Source organism: Pseudophryne corroboree, chromosome 4 (assembly GCF_028390025.1).
Source record: "Pseudophryne corroboree isolate aPseCor3 chromosome 4, aPseCor3.hap2, whole genome shotgun sequence".
Classification (NCBI taxonomy): domain Eukaryota; kingdom Metazoa; phylum Chordata; class Amphibia; order Anura; family Myobatrachidae; genus Pseudophryne; species Pseudophryne corroboree.
The window spans coordinates 323,811,198-323,837,470 of NC_086447.1; the positions used below are offsets into that span (position 1 = coordinate 323,811,198).

The following is a 26,273-nucleotide window of genomic DNA, read 5'->3' on the forward strand; positions in this document are numbered from 1 at the left end:
AATAAAGCAGCCAGTATTTACCCTGTACAGAAACAAAATAACCCACCCAAATCTATCTCTCTCTGCACGTTATATCTGCCTCCCCTGTAGTGCACATGGGCCCTCATTCCGAGTTGTTCGCTCGCTAGCTGCTTTTAGCAGCATTACACACGCTAAGCCGCCGCCTACTGGGAGTGAATCTTAGCTTAGCAAAATTGAGAACGAAAGATTCTCAAAATTGCGAATAGAAATTTCTTTGCAGTTTCTGAGTAGCTCGGGACTTACTCTGCCACTGCGATCAGTTCAGTCAGTTTCGTTCCTGGTTTGACGTCACAAACACACCCAGCGTTCGCCCAGACACTCCCCCGTTTCTCCAGCCACTCCCGCGTTTTTCCCAGAAACGGCAGCGTTTTATCACACACTCCCATAAAACGGCCAGTTTCCGCCCAGAAACACCCACTTCCTGTCAATCACACTCCGATCACCAGAACGAAGAATAAACCTTGTAATGCCGTGAGTAAAATATTAAACTTCTTAGCAAATTTACTTGGCGCAGTCGCAGTGCAAACATTGCGCATGCGCAATTAGCGGAAAATCGCTGCGATGCGAAGAAAATTACCGAGCGAACAACTCGGAATGAGGACCCTGGTTTTGCCCAACTGCAAAAAAATTTCCTGCTGCGATCAATTTGGAATTACCCCCATAAGCTGCAGTTCTTCGCTATGGCCATTCTCATTGTGATCCCAGTTGCAACTAAAGTACTGTACAGGACGGAACTTGTATAAGATCAAGTGATATAGTAGTTTATTATATAAGTGCTTACATCATCTTTGCTTTTCCCAAACGCATTAAATCCTAAACACATAAATTAATCTGCACAGAGAAAATCCGATCTTGCTGATTTGTATTTGTAAGCAGTGGCGTAACTACTGCCCCCGCAGCCCTCGCGGTGGCTTGGGGGCGAGGGGCTGCGGGCGCCGCCACTGATTTAGCGCAGATTGACATGCGGACGAGCGTCCGCATGTCAATCTGCGGTCTCCTTCCCTCCGCTGCTGTAAGGAGGGACACGGAGGGCACAGCGCGCGCCTCTCCCATGTCCCTCCTGGGTCTCCGGCGGGTCTAATAAAGGAAGTGCCGTTCGTGAGCTCTGATTGGCTCACGAACCGGCACTTCTTTTAACAGACCCGCCGGAGACCCAGGAGGGACACGGGAGAGGCGCGCGCTGTGCCCTCCGTGTCCATCCAACACAAAGGAGCGGGGGAGCGCGGCACTGGGGGAGCATATGTGGCAGGCACTGAGGGGGCATATGTGGCACTGGGGGGGTATATTTAGCACTGGGGCACGTGAGTACCTGGCACTGTGGGGGAATATCTGGCACTGGGGGCATATGTGGCACTGGGGGCACGTGAGTACCTGGCACTGTGGGGGAATATCTGGCACTGGGGGCATATGTGGCACTGGGGGGGTATATTTAGCACTGGGGGCACGTGAGTACCTGGCACTGTGGTTGAATATCTGGCACTGGGGGCATATGTGGCACTGGGGGGGCATGTGAGTACCTGGCACTGTGGGGGAATACCTGGCACTTGGGGCATATGTGACACTGGGAGCACGGCCCTAGCAACAAGCACTACCCCCTAGCAACGAACATGACACCCAGTGCATGAAACCCCTGGCAATGAGCATGACACCCTAAGCATGAAAATCCCTGGCACCGTGCATAGAACCAAGAGCATGAAACCCCTGGCAACGAGCAGGTAATTTAAAAGTAATTAGAAGCCTTACTGTAGAACTTAATGTGTAATGGGCATTACGGTGTGTGGCATAATGTATCACGGACATTCCGGTGTGTGTCATAATGTGTCAGGCATTACGGTGTGTTGTATACTATATCACGGGCATTGTGGTATGTGGTATAATGTCTCAGGATCATTGCGGTGTGTGTCATAATGTGTCACAGACATTGTATGTGCTATAATGTATCAGGGGCATTGCAGTGTGTAGCATAATGTATAACGGGCATTGCGATTCCTGTCATAATGTGTCACAGGCATTACGGTGTGTGGCATAATGTGTCGGGGGCATTACGGTGTGTGCATATTGTGTCATGTGCATTATTGTGTGTAGCATAATGTCTAAGGGCTATTGCAGTATGTGACATAATGTATACTGGGCATTACTATAAGGAGGAAAAATGACAAATAATGTAAGGGGCATGAATCAGGATTATTTTTCTTTCCTGTGGTGGCTAACGTCTGGGCGTGCAGGTTGCAAAACTGGGGTATAAGGTAGTCTTTTCTTGCAATGTCATGCCCCTTTATGCGAAGCCACGCCCATTTCAACGAAGCCACACACCCTTTTTGGCGGCGCGCGCAGAGAATTTTTTGGCTTGGGGGAGAAAAATTTCTAGTTACGCCACTGTTTGTAAGTGGGATCTGTCATGGCGCACTACCTTTTTTTAAATCATAAATTCTAGCAAACAGGTACAGTAGACAGTGTAGTGCTATCCGATTTTAGAAGTTGAGCGCTGGAAGATCCCAAAATGATTTATTCTGGACTCTAGCTAAAGCTTGGCGGAAATTACTGATTAGAGGGACTTTGACAATTTTTTTTCATGTAACCTGCATAACCAAATATATTACCCTTTTCTGAGCTGTGTTTTTGAACAACGTGTAGTCATCACAAACTGTATGTCAGATTATTGCTAAAATATGAAAGCTAATATATGTTATTCAGTATATAGCTCTGTTGGCCAGAATAAGTGAAAACAAAAAATGCTTTATTATAATGAAGTGTCATTGGAGGTTCTCTAAAGGAAGCAGAGACACAAAATACATTGTGAAGCAAGAGATTAAGTCTGCCTGCACCGCAAGGAATAATTTTGAATAATGGCAATATACCAACAGTTTCAGATAATCATAGGCATCATATGGTTAGAATTGTATATACGTTGGTGGTGCACCCCAGAGGTATTAATATAGTTGCAAAAAAAGAGAGTTGTCCCTACAAAGAAATAGGGAACAAAAGAAAAAAGCCTCTTTGTGGGGGCACGCTTTCAAAATTTTTTATATTGTTTAAAAATACATTTTAATTCGATAAATATAAAATTATGTGTATAGAAAAAGGGAAAAAATGTACCTATTGGTACAACCCTATTGAGAAAAAACAATCATGATTCTGTGGTGAATTCAATATTATATACTCCTCCAATATAACAATGTATCTAAAATGGGACAGTTTGTTGCAGCCTCTGTATCCAGTGATATGTCTGAGAGTACAGATAGAAATCCCTGTACTCTTGACACAGGATGCAATTTAATAGATTAGTTGCCTTAAGCAATACTTAATTAATTAAATGCTAGAAAAAAATTATAGACAATTAGAATAGTTGTTAAGTAGGCAAAGGCATGGTACTTGTTAACCAGATCATTAGCTAAATCACCGCAATAAATTCAGATGATATAAACATGACAGAGGTATCTTAATTAATATCTTTGTTAATCTTAATTATAGATAAAATAGTAATAATCAGTGTTGATAGCCACACAAGAAAACGACCTGTGTATGTAAATAGTCTGGCGCGTGCATAGAATACAATACAATTGCTTAATGATCTATAGCACCACATTACCTCCTTTGTCAGATTGTTTGATTTCTATATCCTTCCAGGACTCGATCTCATTAAGAGCCCTTCTTTCACTGCTTTTTAGGTTGTGATGTAAGGCCCCCTTGTGTCTTTGATGTAATGTGTCCAGATCTTTTGAGACAAGTTTTTCTTTTGTTGCCTATTTCTTTGTAGGGACAACTCTCTTTTTTTTTACACAAAATACATTACAGGGCCACCAAATGGACAGCCCCCAGTGTAAATAGTAAAGATGGAAATGAGAATGGCTGTTATATTTTTTGGGGGTTTTATGGAAGACTTTATTTGTAAAGTATAGTACATCCCACAACCCCAAGTCTTATAAGGTATTATTTCTGCTTATCTGGAAGTGCTAAGGCTTTTGGGCCTAATTCAGATGTGATCACAGCAGCAACATTTTTTGTATAGTTTGGTGTGGTATGTTCAAACTGAAATCTAAATTGCAGTGTAAAAATAAAGCAGCCAGTATTTACCCTTCACAGAAACAAAATAACCCACCCAGGCTTGGACTGGTCCACAGGGGTACAGGGGAAACCACCGGTGGGCCCCACTGCCTGGGGGCCCACCTCCTGCTCTAAGGATCAGGTTCTAGACTGTGCACTTGAATTATGCATTATACATATGTTACCTTATACTGGACTATGGTGTATTTTCTACAGTGCATTGCTGTTATTAATCTGTTATTAATCTGGTACATTATCATACATGCAGCAGCTTAATTTACTGTATATATTTATGAATAGGCTGCACTCTCTAATGGTTAGTCAAACCAATAAGGTGGCAGGCCACACTCCCTCTGCAGACTGGCCACACCCCTAAACATGGGCCCTGACCACTGCATTCCCCCGGTGGGCCATACTTGCCCCAGTCCGACACTGAACCCACCCAAATCTAACTCTCTCTGCACATGTTATATCTGCCCCACCTGCAGTGCACATGGGCCCTCATTCCGAGTTGTTCGCTCGCTAGCTGCTTTTAGCAGCATTGCACACGCTAAGCCGCCGCCCTCTGGGAGTGTATCTTAGCATAGTAGAATTGCGAACAAAAGATTAGCAGAATTGCGAATTGAAACATCTTAGCAGTTTCTGAGTAGCTCCAGACTTACTCAGCCATTGCGATCAGTTCAGTCAGTTTCGTTCCTGGTTTGACGTCACAAACACACCCAGTGTTCGCCCAGACACTCCCCTGTTTCTTCAGACACTCCCGCGTTTTTCCCAGAAACGCCAGCGTTTTTTCGCACACTCCCAGAAAACGGCCAGTTTCCGCCCAGAAACACCCACTTCCTGTCAATCACAGTACGATCACCAGAACGATGAAAAATCCTCGTTATGCCGTGAGTAAAATACCTAACTTTTGTGTAAAATAACTAACCGTATGCGCTCTGCGAACCTTGCGCATGCGCAGTTAGCGGATAATCGCAGTATAGCGAAAATCGGCAACGAGCGAACAACTCGGAATGAGGGCCATGGTTTTGCCCATTAGAGAAAGATTTTGCTGCTGCGATAAGGTCTGAATTAGGCCATTAGTCTTGCTCTAATAATTCTGCTATGTAAAATACACACTTGTCACTGCAGTTACAGACACTTACTCCATTTTTGTCAATTTGGCATTCTGCAAAATGTTTGCTTGTAAAGTTTGTTTTGGAGCAGTTTGTTTGTCTGATAAGGTAATTTATATTGTAATTCCATCCCCTCACCACCTGAAACACAAGTAGAGAAGATTACTTTGCAGAAACATACAGGCAGTTTATCCAGTGAATGGTTACACATACTGAACAGTTTACCATGAGAATTGCCTCTGCTATGGTCAGGGCCGGATTAAGCCTTGGGGGTGCCCGGGTCACTTAACACAAGGGCGCCCCCGGTGGAAGGCAGGGAAATGTATTTTAGATTGTGCATACACCCCAACATGACCCATTCCAGGAGGGACAAAATGCTCTCTATCTGGACTTCCCTCTTAATATATATTAGGTGTCACCTGTGTTGAACTATTTAATAGATAAGTAAGGTGTTTCAACACAAGTGATTGCCGTCACATATCAAAACAGCATGTTATCCCTCCAGGACTGAGCCATGTTAGGATGTATGTATTGTATATATTAAAGTTAACCCAATGGGGTATATTAGATTTAAACTAATAGTTTAATAATGCCTGATTACTGTTTATAGCTCCACCTAATTGAATGACAACTACCTTATAAAATTTTCTTGTAATGGAACAAAGACAACTTAAACAACCTTAGAATAGACACAGAATTTATTTTTATAATTTATCTTGTCACATGCAAGAATAGCAGCAGCAGCCTCTGTACTACTTACACACTGGTACAGGACTCAGGAGGACTCTGTATGTGATTGTGTCTCTTTCTCTCTAGACCCTCATTAGAAAACAGATTACACAGACACCCAGTCAGGGAGGAGTAGAAGCTGGGATCCCTGTGTCACTTCCTAGCTCTTCTCTGGTCGGAAAGCTCAATTGGTAGATCATAAAACCTGATACTCTGCCTGAAATGCATACTGTCCTGCTTTCATTCTGGCTGTCTGGTTCTGCTACTGCATGAGAGGGAAAGCTAGCGATGTCGGTGTGCTCTGGCTGGGGGGCCCCATAACAAAGGGGGGCCCGGGGTACAGTATGCCCTGAGACCCCCCCTTAATCTGGCTATGGCTATGGTATGGGTCCAGCAATTGTGTCCCCTACATGTTGCAGATGATATTGCACATGATATTACAGACAGGGGCGGATTGGGAACAAAAAGCGGCCCTGGAAAAAAATTGGTACTAGTGGCCCATACTTACCTACTTTTGAAAACTGCTTTCAGGGAGAATGCAGGTGTTAGCAGAATACGCACCACAAATCGTGTCGTTGAGAAGGCGTGTCATGTTTGACCCAAGGGGCGTGTCTAGCTCCACCTATGGGCGTGTCTGTTGCCACTCAGTGGTGTGTCCTGAGCGGTAGGTGAAAACTATAGTATGAAGAGCAACATACCACCAGAGCAGGTTTATGTTATGTATTAAATGCTGTCTCTGGTGGGTGGAGAAGCCGAGTTTTCCTGCTTCTGCCAGGACACCTGGCTGCCAATCATTATGATGGATAGAGCTTACATGCACATTCCGTGTGCGATAAAATTACAGTATAGGGATGAAAGTTTCTAACTGTGAAGATTCTTGGGTAAACCATAACAGTTTAGTTTTCTCATTTATTGGGTGGGATGTACTAACGGGAAAATGTGGTAAAAACCCCTTTTCAGGTTTTTACAGCATTTCTTGTATGTCCTAAGACCCAGACGCCGGGTTTCCGACGCGGAGGTTAACATCAGCTATACCTGGCATTATCCTATAGAAGCCTATGGGCTTCTTTCCACATCAGTGCTGTCACAGGGAGAAGATCGGATCCCTCCCAGCATCCCCCACGGCCGTCACGTCACTCTATGCAAGAGCAGACGGAGTCCCGGGTCATAATCCCAGAAGTCCAGGGACCGTCAGGAGAGCTGCACGTTGTGTTACTAATCACGTATGTTAGTACATATGCGATTAATAACACTGTGGTAAGTGGTGGGATGTACCGCATATGATTGGTACATCCCGCCCACTATCTCTTCCTGTGCTGTGATTGCCAGTGCCAGCCTCCTCCCAGGGCTCTTGTTTCCTATGCAGAAGGCCTCATTAGCTATGCCGCGGCAGGTTAAATAGTTCTGCTGGCTACGTTTAACCTTAGTAGTCCTGGAGGTAATGGCTCTTAACAAATAAAGGCGAGAGTTGACATTGTAAAAAAATAAAAACTTTGTGTCCATGATTTACAGGATTGGAAAGCGTTGTGTTATTTCCCACTGGATATGTGACAAGAGCAGGTCTGCCTGTCCCTTTAAAGTTTTTTTAAATATAAAAATTGAGGGTTCACATTAGTACATTGCATCAAATTGCATCCAATTAGTAGGATATACAATTAGTAGAAAACATTATACACATTACACCAGGCAGAGAACAGTATACACACTACGCCAGGCAGAGCACATTGTACACACTACGCCAGGCAGAGCACGTTGTACACACTACGCCAGGCAGAGCACGTTGTACACACTACGCCAGGAAAGAGCACGTTGTACACACTACGCCAGGCAGAGCACGTTGTACACACTACGCCAGGCAGAGCACGTTGTACACACTACGCCAGGCAGAGCACGTTGTACACACTACGCCAGGCAGAGCACGTTGTACACACTACGCCAGGCAGAGCACGTTGTACACACTATGCCAGGCAGAGCACGTTGTACACACTACGCCAGGTAGAGCATGTTGTACACACTACGCCATCCAGAGCACGTTGTACACACTACGCCAGGCAGAGCACATTGCACACACTACGCCAGGCAGAGCACATTGCACACACTATGCCAGGCAGAGCACGTTGTACACACTACGCCAGGCAGAGCACGTTGTACACACTACGCCAGGCAGAGCACGTTGTACACACTATGCCAGGCAGAGCACGTTGTACACACTACGTCAGGTAGAGCACGTTGTACACACTACGCCATCCAGAGCACGTTGTACACACTACGCCAGGCAGAGCACGTTGCACACACTACGCCAGGCAGAGCACGTCGTACACACTACACCAAGTAGAGCACGTCGTACACACTACGCCAGGTAGAGCACGTTACACACACTACGCCAGGCAGAGCACGTCGTACACACTACGCCAGGCAGAGCACGTCGTACACACTACGCCAGGCAGAGCACGTCGTACACACTACGCCAGGCAGAGCACGTCGTACACACTACGCCAGGCAGAGCACGTCGTACACACTACGCCAGGCAGAGCACGTCGTACACACTACGCCAGGCAGAGCACGTCGTACACACTACGCCAGGCAGAGCACGTCGTACACACTACGCCAGGCAGAGCACGTCGTACACACTACGCCAGGCAGAGCACGTTGTACACACTACGCCATCCAGAGCACAGTATATAGATTATGCAAGGTAGAGTCCCGCAATACAGGATGAGGGGAGGGCAGAGCACACATTTCCCGATGCCCTTACTGCTGCTTTGCTCAGATGGCGCCTGCCCACTCCTCTGCGGCGTCCCCTAATAACTCCGCAGGGTACTAAGGTGACGTCATGAAACAGCAGCGTAATTTCGCAAAACGCCGCCCAGCAAACGGAGTACTATGGATGGGACTCGGAGATGGATGTTATCTGTGCAGTGAGTGCCAGTAAAAATGGCCCTGCAGCCATCACTCTGTTCCTGGACACATTTTCATACAGGACCTTGCCCCCCTCTCCAGATTACTGGGAAACCCTGCTGTCACACATAATTACCAGCTTTTGAGTAGTGTTCCAGCCAGGCACCTGAGCAGAGGAGTCACCTCCGTGACACACAGTGCAGAAGCAGCTCCTCCTGCAAAAGGGGGCGTGTCCGTGTCGTGAGGGGGCGTGGCTTTGCAACCCGACCCCGTTTACAGTTACACCAGGTCCCGGAGATGCGGGCTGGTACACCCGCTGACACTTCTCACGCCTCCTTTATACCTGACGTCACCTGCTAGTGAGGAGCTGCCAGCCAGTGAGACAGAGAAGGAGGAGGAGAGCTACGTCAGCAGCAGAGAACATGTACCACGGGAGAACAGGTAACCAGCCTCCCTGTGCATGCGCAGTCCGGACTCCAATGGGGGCCAGAGAGTGTAGTGGAAATCCGGGATCTGCAGCTCTATTTGCGGGGCAGCGGGGGACTTCAGCAAAAAACGGGAGCCTCCCGCTAAATGCGGGAGGGTAGGCAAGTCTGTAGTGGCCCCACATGGGCAGCAGCAGAGGTGTAAGGTCTAGCCATGGGCCATGGCAGCAGCACCCTCCCCCCAAGACTTTCCAGATAGTGGGCATGTCCAGCATCAAGGGGGAAGTTAAAAGAAAATAAAATTAAATATTATGAGCACATTATATGATACACCTTCAGAATTTAGGAAACTATATAATTATTTAGAAAGATATATTTTCTTGCTTATTACACCAACCGTATCCCAATCACTATTCACTCAATCTTATATGTCAGCCACGCAGGCAGACAGAGCATACACTAGATCATCTGCAATCACAGGCTAAGTGGCAAAGTAATTTTCATATATGCAAATTATTTTGCATCTTATTCATTATGTCTATAAATGGGACCACGTGTCCTCAAACAAAACAGGCCCCACGGGTGCGTCGGCCCACCGGGAATCTTCCCTGTAAGCCCTATGGCCAATCCGCCCTTGATTACAGATATTACCTACTTTGCTGCCCCCTCCTCCGGGAGGAGGCAGCATTGTAGGTGCATGGGGGCGTGGCTGGCAGCAGGATGGGCGGTCTGGGGGCATGGCCAGCAGGAAAGTGGACAGTTCGGGGGTGTGGCATCAGGGTCGCGTCATCGTGACTCCGCCCCCTGCTGTGCAGTGCCGAGAAAGGCGCTGTATAGCGGGGGGCAGAGCTACGATGGCACGATTCAGCTCGAATCGTGTCATCAGACCCCCTCGGCTGCCCACTTGTTCTCTGCTGCGGGTGGCCAAGGAGGGTCGTGGACGGGCTGCAGGAAAAGCAGGAGGCTTGCTCACCTTTCTGGGGAATCGGGAGGGTCACCCGACTTTTGGGAGCCTCCCGCCCATTTCGGGAGGGTAGGCAAGTATGCATCAGTGACATGCGGTGGGGTGAGGCAGAGCCTTTCCTGTCATACTAACATTTAAGTCAGAGTTTTGACTATAAAGTATATGAAAAAGAGAAAGCAAATATTAGAAATATCTTCTTTGTATTATTCTAATCATTTTTATAGTCAAAACTTTGGAGTAAAAAGTCTATTGCAGGTGAGGCTGTCTATCTTTTCCGCACATCTCAGAGCAAAACTTACCAAATTTCTAGGAGTTAATACTGCTGCACCTTTGCATAATGCTCACATGAACCTTTTGGGAGGAGAGGAGAAGACTTGGGTGCGTCATTGAAAAGAACGAAGTAAAGACACACATAAGTAAATCTCTGTCCTTATGAACTCTGCTGTAAACAACTATTTTTTCCACAAATTCCTTAAACTGTTATAAGGGAAAGCAAAGGTGCCATCAGTGCTTAAAGTGGTCCTAGAGAGGTGGTGGAACTCACCCCCCTCCCCACAGTGCCCATGTAATAAAGGTATTGCGCGCGCCATAGGCACGTGCATCAAAGAGGGGGTGTGGTCTCAAAAAGAAAGGGCGTGGTCACACAGTAGTAATAATGCCCACAGTAGTAGCACCCAAGTGGAAATTTTGAAGTGGGGGTATGGAAAAGTGAAAGGTATAATTATGGCCCTCATTCCGAGTTGATCGCTCGCAAGGCGATTTTAGCAGAGTTGCTCACGCTAAGCCGCCGCCTACTGGGAGTGAATCTTAGCATCTTAAAATTGCGACCGAAGTAATCGCAATATTGCGATTACACACCTCGTAGCAGTTTCTGAGTAGCTCCAGACTTACTCGGCATCTGCGATCAGTTCAGTGCTTGTCGTTCCTGGTTTGACGTCACAAACACACCCAGCGTTCGCCCAGACACTCCTCCGTTTCTCCGGCCACTCCTGCGTTTTTTCCGGAAACGGTAGCGTTTTTTCCCACACGCCCATAAAACGGCCTGTTTCCACCCAGTAACACCCATTTCCTGTCAATCACATTACGATCGCCAGAACGATGAAAAAGCCGTGAGTAAAATTACTAAGTGCATAGCAAATTTACTTGGCGCAGTCGCAGTGCGAACATTGCGCATGCGCACTAAGCGGAAAATCGCTGCGATGCGATGAAATTTACCGAGCGAACAACTCGGAATGAGGGCCTATGTGCGCGCACACTCCTGAAAAGGGGGCGTGGCCACGTAAAAGGGGTGTGCCCTTCAGTGTAGTTTACCACACCATATACCCCTTATACACATTATGCACCACAATAGTAGGACCCCTTTCACATTATACCTCACAGTATTAGCCACATTCATATTACACCACACAGTATGAGCCAAATTCACATTACACCACACGGTATGAGCCGAAATTCACATTACACCACACAGTATGAGCCGAAATTCACATTATAGCACACGGTATGAGACGAAATTCACATTATAGCACACGGTATGAGCCGAAATTCACATTATAGCACACAGAATGAGCCGAAATTCACATTATAGCACACAGTATGAGCCGAAATTCACATTATAGCACAGGGTATGAGCCGAAATTCACATTATAGCACACAGAAAGAGCCGAAATTCACATTATAGCACACAGTATGAGCCGAAATTCACATTATAGAGTGACAGAGTGACAGGGAGAGTGACAGCAGGGACATGGAAAATGACAGCAGGGACATGGAAAGTGACAGCAAGGGCATACAGTAGGGACTAGGGATAGAGAAAGGCAGCAGGGTAAGATTACCTGTTTAGCAGCGGCGGTGGTCTGCGGTGTGGTGGATGAGTAGGCTGTGGTAGGCGTGACGTGGAGGAGGCTGTGGGCCTCGGAGATAGTGCAGAGGAGGAGGCTGTGGGTGTGCAGAGGTCCGTGGGCGGGGCGGCAGAAGAGGCTGAGGGCGGCTGCAGTGGATCTGGAACCAGGCTGGCTTTATTATCCCTGCCGCCGCTTTGAGCTCCTGTGACCACGTCGCTAATATTTCAAAACTGCTGTAGACCAGCAGCCAATCAGCTACAGATTTGAACTAGTAGCGCCGCGGTCACAGGAGCTCGATGCAGCGGCAGGGATAATAAAGCCGTCCTGGTCCCAGATCCGCTGCAGCTGGGAGTCTGGAACCATGGCTTCCAGTGCGGCGGCGATGGTAGGGGTGGAGCGACGGAGGGCGGACCGGGAGCTCAGCTTCTTTGTCGGCCCATACAGTAATGCCCACAGCAGTAGCACCCCTTATACAATGCACACAGTAGTAGTGCCCCTTATGCAATGCCCGCAATAGTAGTGCCCCTTATGTCCCCAGGAGTGGTGCCCCTTATGAAGTGCCCCCTTTACAATGCCCTCATTAGCTGTGCACCCCATCAGTAATGCCCTTAATGGTAATGCCCCTGTGTAGTATTGCCCCCAATTGTTTAGCCCCTGTAGTTTAGCCCCAATAGTCATGCCACCACTGGTAATGCCCCTGCAGTTATGACCCCAGTAATTTACTCCCCCCCTTTAGTTTAGCCTCCGAGTGGTAATGCCCCCAGTAGTTTTGCCCTCATGTAGTTTGCCCCATGTAGTTTAGCCCCCAGTGGTAATGCCCCCTGCAGTTGTGCTCCCAGTTGTTTAGCCCCTGTAGTTTAGCCCCCATGTAGTTTGCCCCATTAGTAATGTCCCCAGTAGTTTACCCCCTTGTAGCTATACCCCCAGTAGTTTAGCTCCTGTAATTATGCCCCCTTGTAGTTTAGCCCCCAGTAGTAATACTGCCAGTAGTTTGCCCCTTTGTAGCTTGCCCCCTTGTAGTAATGCCCCCAGTAGTTTGCCCCTTTGTAGCTTGCCCCTTGTAGTTTGCCCCAGCTGTAAAGCCCCCCAGTTGTTTGCCCCAGCACTAAAGCCCCCCAGTAGTTTGCCCCTCTGTAGTTTGCCCCAGTAGTAAAGCCCCCAGTAGTTTGCCCCTCTGTAGTTTGCCCCAGTAGTAAAGCCTCCAGTAGTTTGCCCCTCTGTAGTTTGCCCCAGTAGTGAAGCCCCCCCAGTAGTTTGCCCCTCTGTAGTTTGCCCCCAGGAGAAGCACCGCTACTAGTACACATATGGGAGGTGGGGGGAGAAGCACCATACTCACCATGCCCCGCTCCCGCCGCAGTCCTCTCTCGCCGTCCGCTCCTCGGCACTATGGGAGAGACGTCATGATGTCTCTCCCATAGCGCACACTGACAGAGCCGGAAGCAGGAGCGGCCTCCGGCTGCCGCTGCGGAGAGGGAGACGGGCGTCTGCTGGTAACGTGATCTCAGCGGGCGCCCGGCATCTCCCTACAGCGCCGGGACATCGGGTTAGGTGAGCCGGAACTGCGTTCCGTCTCCAAGTGGAACTGACAGAACGCAGTTCTGCCCCGTTCCGGCTAACTTTAACCCCTGGGTGCCACAGACTAGAGTGCAGGAAGCATGTGAGCTAAAGAACGAAAGTAGGGCACAACAACATACTTACCGACATTCTTTGTCTCCTCTTCGGGAGATGCCCAGAGTCGAGAATCTGCTGGTCACATTGAGGGATGTGGCAGGACTAGTGCATCATTAAGCCACGCCCCCACCATGACAAAGTGCAGACATGTGCTAAATGATGTGAATTACGTCATTAAGCCTCATCCCTCCAATATGGCACCATGAGCCTCCGCGCTTCACTAATATGCTGGAGACTGGCCTACTCTTCCAGGGGTATGTGAGACTACCTGCAACTTCTGGGAGAGTAGGCAAGCTGCTTGATGCTGTTAATCTTTTTGGGTAGGTGCCAACCACTTTACAGCATGAGCAGCCTGGCAAATGGCCTATCCGCAGGGCCGTCTTAACAGCAGTGTGGGCCCCTGGGCACAGCAATACACTGGGGCCCCTACCCATCATCCATGAGTGGGGGTGCTATCAGCGGCAGCTTTGATGTCCCACGGGCGGTAGGGGGTGTTTTATCTTCCGCTCAGCATGTAGGACCTGGAGCAGTAATTTCTGCTAATTACTCCTTTACTGCACAGATGGGGTGGGAGGTAGAACACTAAACTGTAGAAGGTGGCATTGGGCTGAATTAAGTGGCCCCGGTACATGACTTCCGGGGTGGTATGGGGTGTTTAATACATAAGGGAGGGGTCGATAGTGAAGTGGGCTTAATTTTCATCATTTTCTGGTGAGAGAGCAGTTTGCTTGACTACAGATATCTGGAAAAAGATTTCTTAGCTTTGAATGGGATAAAAAATTAGAGATTCCCACCTTTCAGGAGGTACTGGGGACTTGGGTATCAGAGTTCAGGAGCCAGAGCTATACACCAACAAATATATAAAACTGCATATTAGGCGTGTGGAGCTGGAGCAGGGACCAGCTGCTTGAAGGCTGATATATCTGGTTCTGGGTATAGTAGAGACAAGCTGCTAGTGTCCACCGAAAGTGGAGAGTCCCAACTTTTGAAATGTACCTTCATAAAAACTCTAAGTCATACAGAGCCCGAGATATCTGGCTGGGAAGAGCAATTAACAGGCTTGGATGGAGACCACTGCTTTGAAGTCAGATATCTCTGGTTCTCTAGGGCCGATTTTCAAAAATCTGGTACCCCTGGAAAGAGGGGACCCTCAGCTATCAGTCTAGGGCCCTTATACTCCTGGGGCCCTTGGGCAAGAGCCCATTGAGCCCATGCAAAAAGACGGCCCTGCCTATCCGTCTCTTTTTATCCTTCTGTAGGAATATCTTGTGTGGTCCGCTTTCAAACTTGTCCCCCACATGTGCCACCACGAGTAGTAATGGGAAAGCAGGTATTATGCCGCAGGCACAGGGACTGCAGCCCATCCAGTGACACGACCTCTTACAGGTCTCCACACAGATTGCTAGACTCAGGCTTTTGACTGATGTGTTTGTGAAACAGAAGTGAACAGCTAGCTTTACACCTATGAAGCATATATACTTTGCCTAATTGTTTTTGGGAATTGACTAGAACACAGGTTCTCAAACTCAGTCCTCAGGACCCCACACGGTTCATGTTTTGCAGGTCTCCTATAGATTTTTTAAATGTGACCGCTGGTTTTACACAGTGCAGCTGCTGGGTGACATGGAAAACGTGAACCATGTGGGGTACTGAGGACCGAGTTTGAGAACCACTGGACTAGAAAATGAGCAGCTGGAAGTTGTCTCATGTAATAATTTATAAATAAAACTGTCAAGGTCTCCTGCACCTTTAGGTTATCTTTTAGTTGTTGAGATCTGTGGGTTTCATGCACAACCACAACTGGGGGCACATTATGGCATATAATGTGATTTAGGGGCACCATATGGCATATACTATGAATATGGGTCAAAATACACCATATAATGTGATGTGGGAGCACAGTGTGGCATATACTGTGATTTGGAGTCATATTGAAGTATATAGTGTTATTTAGGGGTACAGTGCGGAATATGCCAAGTGGCATATACTGTGATTTTGGGGCATCATGTGGCATTCACTGTGATTTTGGGGCACAGTGCAACATATGGTGTCATTTAGGGGCACAGTGCATATTATACTGTGATTTGGGGGCACAATGTGGCATATAATGTGTTTTGGTTGTTTTTTTGGCACATAATCTCAGTGTGGGATGGGGGCCCCCAAAAAATAATTGTACCAGGCCCCAAGATTTATGTTGCCGGCCCTGTATAGCTTGGCAGTTATCAACTGTCTGACAGAGCATGCTGGGGTTGGAAATAAGTTTTGTAAAGTATGGCGTTTCATTTCACATGACATGCTTATTGAATGATTTTTCTTTTTAAAAGCAGAGGTTTATCAGTAGCAGTTCAAAAAATGTATTAAAATAAATTGCAGGTGTTTTACTCAGCTGTATTCATAACGGGATCCGGTCAGGATCCCAGCGGTTGGGATTCCGGCATTCAGAATCCTGATGCCGGAATCCCAAAATTATTCAGAATGCTGACACCAGCATCCAGAATAGATCTCCAGCACGGTGCCGGAATCCCAACAGGCAAGATCCTCAAGTGACCACCCACCGCCACACCAGAGAAGTAAGCTGCGTGGGGAGTGTTAGGTTTAGGCTGCAGGGGGAGGGTCAGGTTTAAGCTGCACCCTGGGAGACTTAGGTTTAGGCTGTGAGAAGGGGGGAGGGGGGGGGGGGGGTTCGTTTAGGCACCTCTAAGGGAGGATTAGGGTTAGACTGCGGTGGAGGGAGAGCGGGTTAGGGTTAGGCTGCAGGTAGGAGGGAGATTTTAGATTTAGGCTACGGAAAGGGAGGGTCAGGGGGCCGGGGGGAAGGTAAGTATAATTACCTTTCTGCTGCGGGATACACTGGGCTCCACAAGGAAAGACATAGGGGTGTAGAGTAGGATCTTGATCCGAGGCACCAACAGGCTCAAAAGCTTTGACTGTTCCCAGAATGCATAGCGCCGCCTCCTCTATAACCACGCCTCCCTGCACAGGAGCTCAGTTTTGTAGTTGGTGCCGCAGATAGCAGGCACATAACAGAGGGGCTGCTCTGGGCAGGCCTAAGAAGAGCTTTTTGAGAAGAAAAGTGAAGACTTCAAGGGCAGCAGCAGTGTGTACATGTCTAGTGACATTTACTGCTGCAGCTCCATCTCTCCCAAGCGGCGCTGTACACTCACGAGCCCTGATTGCCGGGTAACTACAGCAGAAGGCTCCGGTTTTCTTCTAAAGTCAGGCACACACGATGGGGGCTCGGCGGGATCGCGTGGCCGCGCTTCGGGAGGTGGTGAGTGGGTCCCGTATTTTATCACGATCCGGCGCGGTCAGTGGGAGGTGGGCCGCGCGCGCTGGCGGTGGACACTGTGGCAGTACAGGCGATCCCACTAGATCACCAGGCATGGGTGCAGGTCAGGTTTTCCCTTAAAACCGTTTTACTAGTAGCCCACAGTACCCGGTGGTTTTGCCAGCAGGGAGATAAGGCTTAGATCTGGAGCCCCTCCCCCAGCCCCAGGGCGCCATTTCCAGCAAATGTTCCCGCCCTGGAGCTGCATATCTGTCTCTCCCTCACTGCCTGTCAGTGTTTGGGCGCCATTTCTCTCAACTACACTGTTCCTGGGACTGCTTGGGCAAATCCTCCTGTGTAAAGCTGCCTGGTTGTCAGCGCTGTGACTTTACATGACACTTAAGTATTCTACATGTCAATTAGACAGTGTTAGTTAAGAAAGAGTGCATTTCGTCAGGGTTCTCTGGTACAAGTACCCTGTGATATACATCCAGTTCTTACTGTGCAGTGTTATATCTATTGACTACATAGCTATATAAGCTAGTCCAGTGCAGTATTATTGTTAGTAATAACCTCTGCATTGTTTACATGTGACTATATTTGTGTGCATTAACTTCCTGAGTGGTTTCCATTTCGTGTCTCTCGCTCAACTTGCTATCCCTATATTCTATAACCTGAGGGGGCTTTGTGCGTCAGGTTTTATAATAATTATATAGGATTTTCACAAGATATACTCTAATATGTATTTTTCTCTGTGATTTTAGTCACCATATCTCTCCTGTATCTCTGCTTGTGCTGACTACACTGCGCAGGGGTTTAGGTAAGAGGTATTGTGCTGCTGCCAATTGTACTGTGTTACCTGATACTGCAAGTTATATCATGTCTGCTTCTGAAGGTAACGGTTCTGGGGCTGAACACACTGCCGATGTTGCTGAAGCCACAGACCCCTATGAGGAGACTATAGCAGCTGTGGGCTCTGGTTCTGGGGGCTCCTTGCCCCCCAGTGGGACTGTGGCAACGGGGTTACATAATGACCCACCGTGGGCTACTTTCTCCACGCTTCTACATACGCTAGTTACTAAACTAACACCCCCTATGGGACCTCCTATACCGGTGCAACCGTATGTGGTCAGCGCAGCAAACCCGCCGTGGGCGGACAATTTATCTGCTCAATTGAAGAAGTTGAACCAGTCCTTTACTACTAAAAAGTTTGACTCTCGCTCGCCTAAGACCAAGGGGTCCTCTAAGCGAGCTCTTATCTCCTCACAATCCACTGCTGTCACTGACACCTCATCTGATGAAGATGGCGCTTACACTGACCCCACAGATTCTGACCCAGATACTACTGATGGGGAGGGTAGTTCACATGTCGATGTTCCTGATCTTTTGAAGGCTATTAAATTAATTTTACAGATTACGGATAATCCCGAGCCATCCGCCCCTCCTAAGAAACCAGATAGGTTCAAGCGTCAGAAGGTGGTTAAACAAGTTTTACCTCACTCTGACCACCTAGTGGATATACGTCAGGAACCCTGGGGAAACCTGGGAAAGAAGTTTGTGCCTCAAAAGAAGATGTTGGCTCGCTATCCCCTCGCGCCAGAGCTGTCTAAAAATTGGGAAACGCCTCCTCCAGTAGACTCACATGTGGCTAGGATGGTGGTTTCCTCAGCTCTACCTGTCACTACCGTCACGTCTCTAAAAGAGCCTACGGATAAACGTGTGGAGGGTTGTCTGAAAGCGATTTACACCCTCACGGGTGCTGCACAAAGGCCCACTATTGCAGCAACATGGGCTGCAGAGGCTATTGAAGCATGGGCCTTGGAGTTAGAAGCTGAAATCTCTTCTGACCATGCTAGACAATGCTTGTCATATATTGTCACAGCTTCTCACTATATTAAAGAGGCGGCTTCTGATGCCGGTATCCTAGCAGCCAAGGCCTCTACTACATCAGTCCTGGCTCACCGGATATTGTGGCTGAGATCCTGGTCTGTGGATCTGGACTCTAGAAAAACCCTGGAGGTACTCCCTTTCATGGGAGATATTCTGTTTGGGGAGGACTTAAATAAGATAGTGGCTGATTTGGCTACTGCCAAAACTGCCTGTCTGCCAAGTACCGCTCCTTCTGTGTTGAAGGCTAAAGGTACTTCCTTTCGCCCCCCTCGTCCTTAAGGTAAAGCAAAAGGTCAGGCGTACAACAAGCAGGCCCGCACTTCCAAACCTGGTAAGCCGAAGCCCAAAAGAGCCTGGGCTGCCCGTCAGCCAGCTTCCAAGACCGATAAGCCTGCCGCCTGATGGGGCGGGCCTGCCCCTGGGGGATCCCAGGGTGGGGGGCCGGCTTCTAGGGTATACCCAGGAATGGTTGAAGACCACTTCAGATGCCTGAGTACGGGAAGTCGTCACTCGAGGTTACGCCATAGCCTTCAAAAACCGACCCCCTCATCGATTTTGCCGGACAGACAAAGGCAAACACTCTACATTCGGTGGTACAGACCCTCCTGGATACAGGAGTCGTAGTACAGGTGCCTCTTGCTCAGAGGGGCCGGGGGTACTATTCTCCGCTGTTTCTGGTCCCGAAACCGAATGGGTCCTCCCGGCCCATTCTCAACCTCAAGGCATTGAACAGGTTTGTGAAAGTTTCCAAGTTCCGTATGGAAACCCTTCGCTCTATAGTTCTGGCCTTGGAACCTGGGGACTACATGGTCTCCCTGGACATACAGGATGCTTACCTGCATATTCCTATAGCAGTGTCACATCAGCAATACCTGAGGTTTGCGATTGGCAACCTCCATTACCAGTTTCGGGCGTTACCTTTTGGTTTAACTACGGCTCCGCGAGTCTTCACCAAAGTTATGGCGGTGATGACGGTGGTACTCCGACGTCAAGGGGTCAGGATACTGCCGTATCTGGACGACTTGTTAATCCTCGCAAATTCCCCAGAAATTCTCCTACGTCATCTGGATATGACTGTCCAGTTTCTACAAGCCCACGGGTGGCTCATCAACTGGAAGAAATCCTCCCTGGTCCCTGCTCAGAGCATGGTCCACCTGGGAGTGCTATTGGACACTCACAACCAGCGGTTGTTCTTGTCTCAGGAGAGAGTGTCGATACATTCGGCGATGCAGGTGCTGGGCCTCATGGTATCAGCATTCGACATGGTGGAGTATGCTCAATTCCATTCTCGCCAGAGGCTGATTCTAGCCAAGTGGGACGGCCTGCCTCACCGGATCAGGTCTCACACGATCTCATTGACTCCGGACGTCCGTCTGTCGCTGCACTGGTGGCTCCAGGACCAACGATTGTGCAGGGGCCGCCCCTTCTGGATATCCAACTGGGTCCTGTTGACGACAGATGCCACTCTCAGGAGGTTGGGGAGCGGTGCTGGAGCAACACTCCCTTCAGGGTCGGTGGATCAAGGAGGAATCTCTCCTCTCGATCAACATTCTGGAATTGCGGGCGGTCTTCAATGTGTTGAACCTGGCCCAGCATTTAATTCAGAACCGTCCTGTTCAAGTACAGTCGGACAACGCCACCACAGTGGCTTACATAAATCATCAAGGCGGCACTCAAAGCCGTTTGGTAATGAAGGAAGTCTCACGGATTCTACATTGGGCGGAACGCCATCTACCGGCCATATCGGCAATATTCATTCCGGGAGTCCTGAATTGGGAAGTGGACTTTCTCAGTCGTCAGGACGTACATGCCGGAGAGCGGGGCCTCCATCCAGAAGTGTTTCAACTCCTAGTGGAAACGTGGGGCCTTCCAGACGTAGATCTGATGGCGTCTCGACACAATCACAAGGTTCCGGTTTTCGGCGCAAGGACAAGGGATCCTCAAGCAGCATTCGTGGATGAGCTGGCGGTGCCGTGGAGGTTTCGGCTGCCGTACGTGTTCCCTCCGGTGTCACTCCTGCCCAGGGTAATTCGGAGGTTCAAGCAAGAAAGAGGAATTCTGCTTCTCATAGCTCCAGCGTGGCCCAGACGGCACTGGTACTCAGACCTGCAGGGCCTATAGTCAGAGCGTCCAATTCTACTTCCACAACGCCCAGACTCCTCGTTCAGGGCCCCTGTGTCTACCAGGACCTAGCCCGGCTGTCTTTGACACCGTGGCTCTTGAAGCTTCCGTCTTGAGGGCTAAAGGGTTTTCTGAGGCGGTCATTCAAACTATGTTGCGGGCCCAGAAACCGGCTTCGGCTCGGATTTACTATAGGGTCTGGCATGCTTACTTTGGTGCGCATCTAACCATTATGACGCTTCCAAGTTTAGTATAGCCAAGTTGTTGGCCTTTCTTCAGCAGGGCCTGGACTTAGGCCTGCGTCTGGCCTCCCTCAAGGTTCAAATATCTGCCTTGTCGGTGTGGTTTCAGAGAAAGATTGGGACCTTACCTGATGTGCATACCTTCACTCAGGGTGTGTTGCGTATCCAACCTCCCTATGTCCCGCCTGTGGCTCCTTGGGACTTGTCGGTGGTTTTGGAGGCATTACAAGAGTCTCCGTTTGAACCTCTTGGTTCAGCTGATCTTAAGTGGCTTTCCCTTAAGGTGGTGTTTCTGCTGGCTATTGCTTCAGCTAGAAGAGTGTCAGATTTGGGTGCCTTGTCTTGTAGTTCCCCATATCTGATATTTCACCGTGACCGGGCGGTTCTTAGGACTCGTCCCGGTTATTTGCCTAAGGTGGTTTCTTCGTTCCACCTTAACCAGGAGATTGTGGTTCCGGCACTTGTTTCTCCTGATCTGTCTCCCAAAGAGCGGTCTTTGGATGTGGTACGGGCTCTCCGTATCTATGTGCAGAGAACTGCTTCTATTAGGAAATTTGATTCTCTCTTTGTGCTGTTTGGATTTCACAAACGGGGCTGGCCTGCTCACAAGCAAACTTTGGCAAGATGGATTAGAATGGTGATTGCACATGCTTATGTGAGGGCTGGTCTTTCTGCTCCTGCTCACATTAAGGCCCATTCTACTCGGTCTGTTGGACCTTCTTGGGCGGCCCGCCGTGGTGCGACCCTTGAACAATTGTGCAAGGCGGCTACGTGGTCCTCAGTGAACACGTTCATAAGGTTCTATGCCTTCGATACTGCCGCTTCCCAGGATGCTTCCTTTGAACGCCGAGTTCTTGTGCCCGCTACAGTGCATCCCCTCCCATAAGTAACTGCTTTAGGACATCCAGTATGTCTTTCCTTGTGGAGCCCAGTGTACCCCGCAGCAGAAAACGAGTTTTATGGTAAGAACTTACTTTTGTTAAAACTCTTTCTGCGAGGTACACCGCGGCTCCCGGCGGTTCTCTGGGGCATGGGTGGACGGGGGTCAATAGTATATATAGAAATAAGAAATTGATCACCAGCGCTCCACAAATAACCCACGTCACCAAGTTGATTCACCACTTCATAGTGAGTAAAGGAAAGATATTACCAATTGTAGATATATCATTCACATCAAAAACAGCTGATTCGTTAACTCTTTCTTTACAGAACCTGTAAAAGACCGTGTCCACCTTCATATAACACAGAGCTACCTTAGCTCATAAAGGGGTACACAGATTTAAAAGTAATATAGTGCAAATTATCCTTTGATTTTTAAAAGCACGGATTTAATACACATTAAACTTACAAACATAGATGATAAAGAAAACGAATTCCAATGGGCATTTGTCAGTCAGTATAATGCTAAACATAAAGCCATAGAAAAAATTATTGGTTCTAATTGGAAATTATTAAAACAAGACCCCCTATTAGGTGGAGTGATACCCGACAGACCAAAATTTATTTACAGAAAAGCCCCATCATTACAGAACCATTTAGTGAGGAGTAATGTGGAGACAAACCCGAGACAAAGTATTAGAACAAAGGGTTATCATCGCTGCGGCGATTGTCTCATGTGTAGAACTGTAAAATCAAAGGATAGAAAGGTTACCAATTTAGTAATTAATGGCAAATCAATTGTAATAAAAGAATTTATCACGTGCCACTCAAGAAATGTGATTTATGTTTTGGAATGCTCATGTGGTCTCTGTTATGTGGGAAAAACCACTAGAAGCCTAAAAGTGAGGGCAGCAGAACATGTTTACAATATAAAAAAGGGTCTGTCTACGCACACTGTTTCTTCTCATTTTAAGGAATGCCATGCGTCTAAGGAGTGTAATATTAGTAATTTTTGGGGTATACAACAAATTCAGCCTCATTGGAAAACACAGAATGTGGAAAAAAAATTATCACAGACGGAGATGAAATGGATCCACCATTTGGGTACCCTTGTCCCCAGGGGATTAAATGGGGACTTTGAATTAAAATGTTTTCTTACTTAAATTTTTATTGGACATACACTTCGTGTACATTATGGCATTCCTATTTTTAACAATAATCCTTTTAATGTCGTCATTTGTGCCTATTATTAAAACTGTTTTTATCTTTGAGGTACGTTTATTACTAATTTAAGTATGGAGCGCAATCACCAACTATATACATGTATTCTGGAACGCACAAGCCGCACAGTGATGATGCATATGATTAACTGGAAATGTCGCATATAACCTTTTGGCTAAGTGGAACGCACAGCCATGATAAGTACGATTGGAGTACGGGATTTCGATGACGACTTCCGGCCGCATGGAACGCACGGCCATCTTGGATCCGGTTATAGTGACGGGACTGCACCGGCGCGGACAAAGCCGATTAGCGGCAATGAAGATCAGGTGATACATGTATTAGCTTAGGGTATTTATAGGGAGTTGGAGGAGCAGACCATTACGCTTCTGACGAAGGATACTGATCCGAAACGCGTTAAGCGTACTGCTCTCCCGTTGGTACTGCCCCAGACCAAGGCTGCTGCTACACTGAAAGTCCAGGTGTTGGAGTCCGGTTCCGGAGCCTGATTTACCAGCTGACCCATATCCAACAGGGTTTTCTACCTGGACCTCTTTGCTGTGAATGCCTAATGGGGATTTTTACTACATGCGCTTTTATCATCTATGTTTGTAAGTTTAATGTGTATTAAATCCGTGCTTTTAAAAATCAAAGGATAATTTGCACTATATTACTTTTAAATCTGTGTACCCCTTTATGAGCTAAGGTAGCTCTGTGTTATATGAAGGTGGACACGGTCTTTTACAGGTTCTGTAAAGAAAGAGTTAACGAATCAGCTGTTTTTGATGTGAATGATATATCTACAATTGGTAATATCTTTCCTTTACTCACTATGAAGTGGTGAATCAACTTGGTGACGTGGGTTATTTGTGGAGCGCTGGTGATCAATTTCTTATTTCTATATATACTATTGATCCCTTTAGTGCTATGGGGATGCACTTTTAGAATTTTGATTATAAGCTGCATCACAATTTGTTTGCGCAGATTGTCTCTCAAACACATTTTTTCTGTTGTTCTATGGGTGGACGGGGGGCAGGTGACGTCATCAGACTGCTCCGCCAATCCAGCGCTGGCGGGAGATTCAAAGCCAGCGCTCTTGTTCCCGGCAAGGATCTCTGCAGTTGTACTCCAGTGTCTCCGGCATTTCCAGCTGTTAGTTCGCTGCACCGGTTCCAGTGTATTCAGCGGCCGTTATATCTCTCTGTGTTCCAGTCACCAGTGCTCCTAGGAATCAGCGTGGCTGCGGGCCTAAATCACCATTCTCAAGTTCTGCGAATCAACAGCGTCTTAAACCCCTGCACTTCAGTTCCTCACATCATCAGCGTCTCAGTCTCCGTTCTCAAGTTCTACAAATCAACAGCGTCCAAAACCCCTGCACTTCAGTTCCCCACATCATCAGCGTCTCAGTCTCCGTTCTCAAGTTCTACAAATCAACAGCGTCTAAAACCCCTGCACTTCAGTTCCTCACATCATCAGCGTCTCAGTCTCCGCTCTCAAGTTCTACAAATCAACAGTGTCTAAAACCCCTGCACTTCAGTTCCTCACATCATCAGCGTCCCAGTCTCCGTTCTCAAGTTCTACAAATCAACAGCGTCCAAAACCCCTGCACTTCAGTTCCTCACATCATCAGCGTCTCAGTCACCGTTCACAAGTTCTACAAATCAAACAGCGTCTTAAACCCTTGCACTTCAGTTCGTCACATCATCAGCGTCTCTGTCACCGCTCACAAGTTCTTCAACCATCTGTGCCTTTAATCATCATTTATAAGTTCCTCAAGTTATCAGTGACTTTTAAACATCACCCACAGTTTCTTCAATTACCAGCATCCCTAATACTGCTCACAAAACCCTTCAGTGGGTCTGGACATTTCCCTCATTTATCCCTTTTTGGCATTTGACTTTAAGTTGTTTTCCCCTGCAATAAAGCTCTACAATATTTAATCAAACTCCACTGTCAGCGTCCTGTATGAGGAAATCCTATATTAGGCCTCCCCTTTTCTAACTCAGTTGTGGTTCCTCTTCCCAACAATCGGAAGAATCCCCGAGTTCACAACACCCTCAGTCTAGGCCAGTGACAGTATACTCAGGCCACATGGACCCGGGGAATCGTAACCCAGAGGCAAGCGCCATGCAGGACCTGGTTTCCCGAGTACAGAGTCAGGAAGCAGCACAGAATCAGGTGATGCATTATCTCCAGGAGTTATCTGGCCGGCTGGATCAAATCCAGACTTCGCTGGCTTCAGTGGTTCCAGCTCCAGTTCCAGTATCCGCTCCAGTGGTTGTCTCTGGCAATGTTTCCTCCGTGTCTGGAACCAGGTCACGCCTTCAACTTCCCACTCCTCCTCGTTATAACGGGAATCCGAAAAATTGCCGTGGATTCCTCAATCAGTGTGAGGTACATTTCGAACTCCTCTCACATAAACTTCCCTACTGATCGGTCTAAAGTGGCATACATTATCTCTTTGCTTGAGGGTTCAGCGTTGGAGTGGATGTCACCGTTGTGGGAGCGATCAGATCCATTAGTTTCTAGTTATACCAACTTCTTGGCGTCATTCCGAAGGATCTTTGACGAGCCTGGCAGGACGACTGCTGCCTCAGCTGACTTGCTCCGAGTTCGACAAGGCTCTCGTACAGTGGGACAGTATGTAATTCACTTTCAAACTATAGCTTCTGAACTGAGCTGGAATAATGGATGCCCTTCGGGCTGTTTTTTGGAACGGGCTCTCGGATCGTTTAAAAGACGAATTGATTACTAGAGATCTGCCAGATTCCTTGGAACAGTTGATCTCACTCTGTGTAAAGGTGGATCTTTGTATGCAGGAACGAGGTGGTGAACGTAGTCGGTCAGACCGGTTGAGATTCCGATCTCTTCCTTCTAAGCAAGCAGTTAATTCCAGTCCAGACGAACCCATGCAGATTAATCGGTCTTGGCTGTACCCAGA

General features: G+C 47.9%; 1 protein-coding gene across 3 annotated transcripts in view; it reads right to left on the reverse strand.

Annotated features, from left to right (window-relative positions):
• KNG1 (kininogen 1) overlaps positions 1-26,273 on the reverse strand; it is a 130,514-nt gene that overhangs the window by 50,959 nt on the left and 53,282 nt on the right. For 2 of the 3 annotated variants that reach the window (XM_063916354.1, XM_063916353.1), the window contains exon 5: positions 5,211-5,321. The exons of the other annotated variant lie outside the window; for it this stretch is intronic. In XM_063916354.1, coding sequence (XP_063772424.1) covers positions 5,211-5,321 — 111 coding nt within the window. The remainder of the gene's footprint in view (positions 1-5,210; positions 5,322-26,273) is intronic. 3 annotated transcript variants of the gene reach the window in all.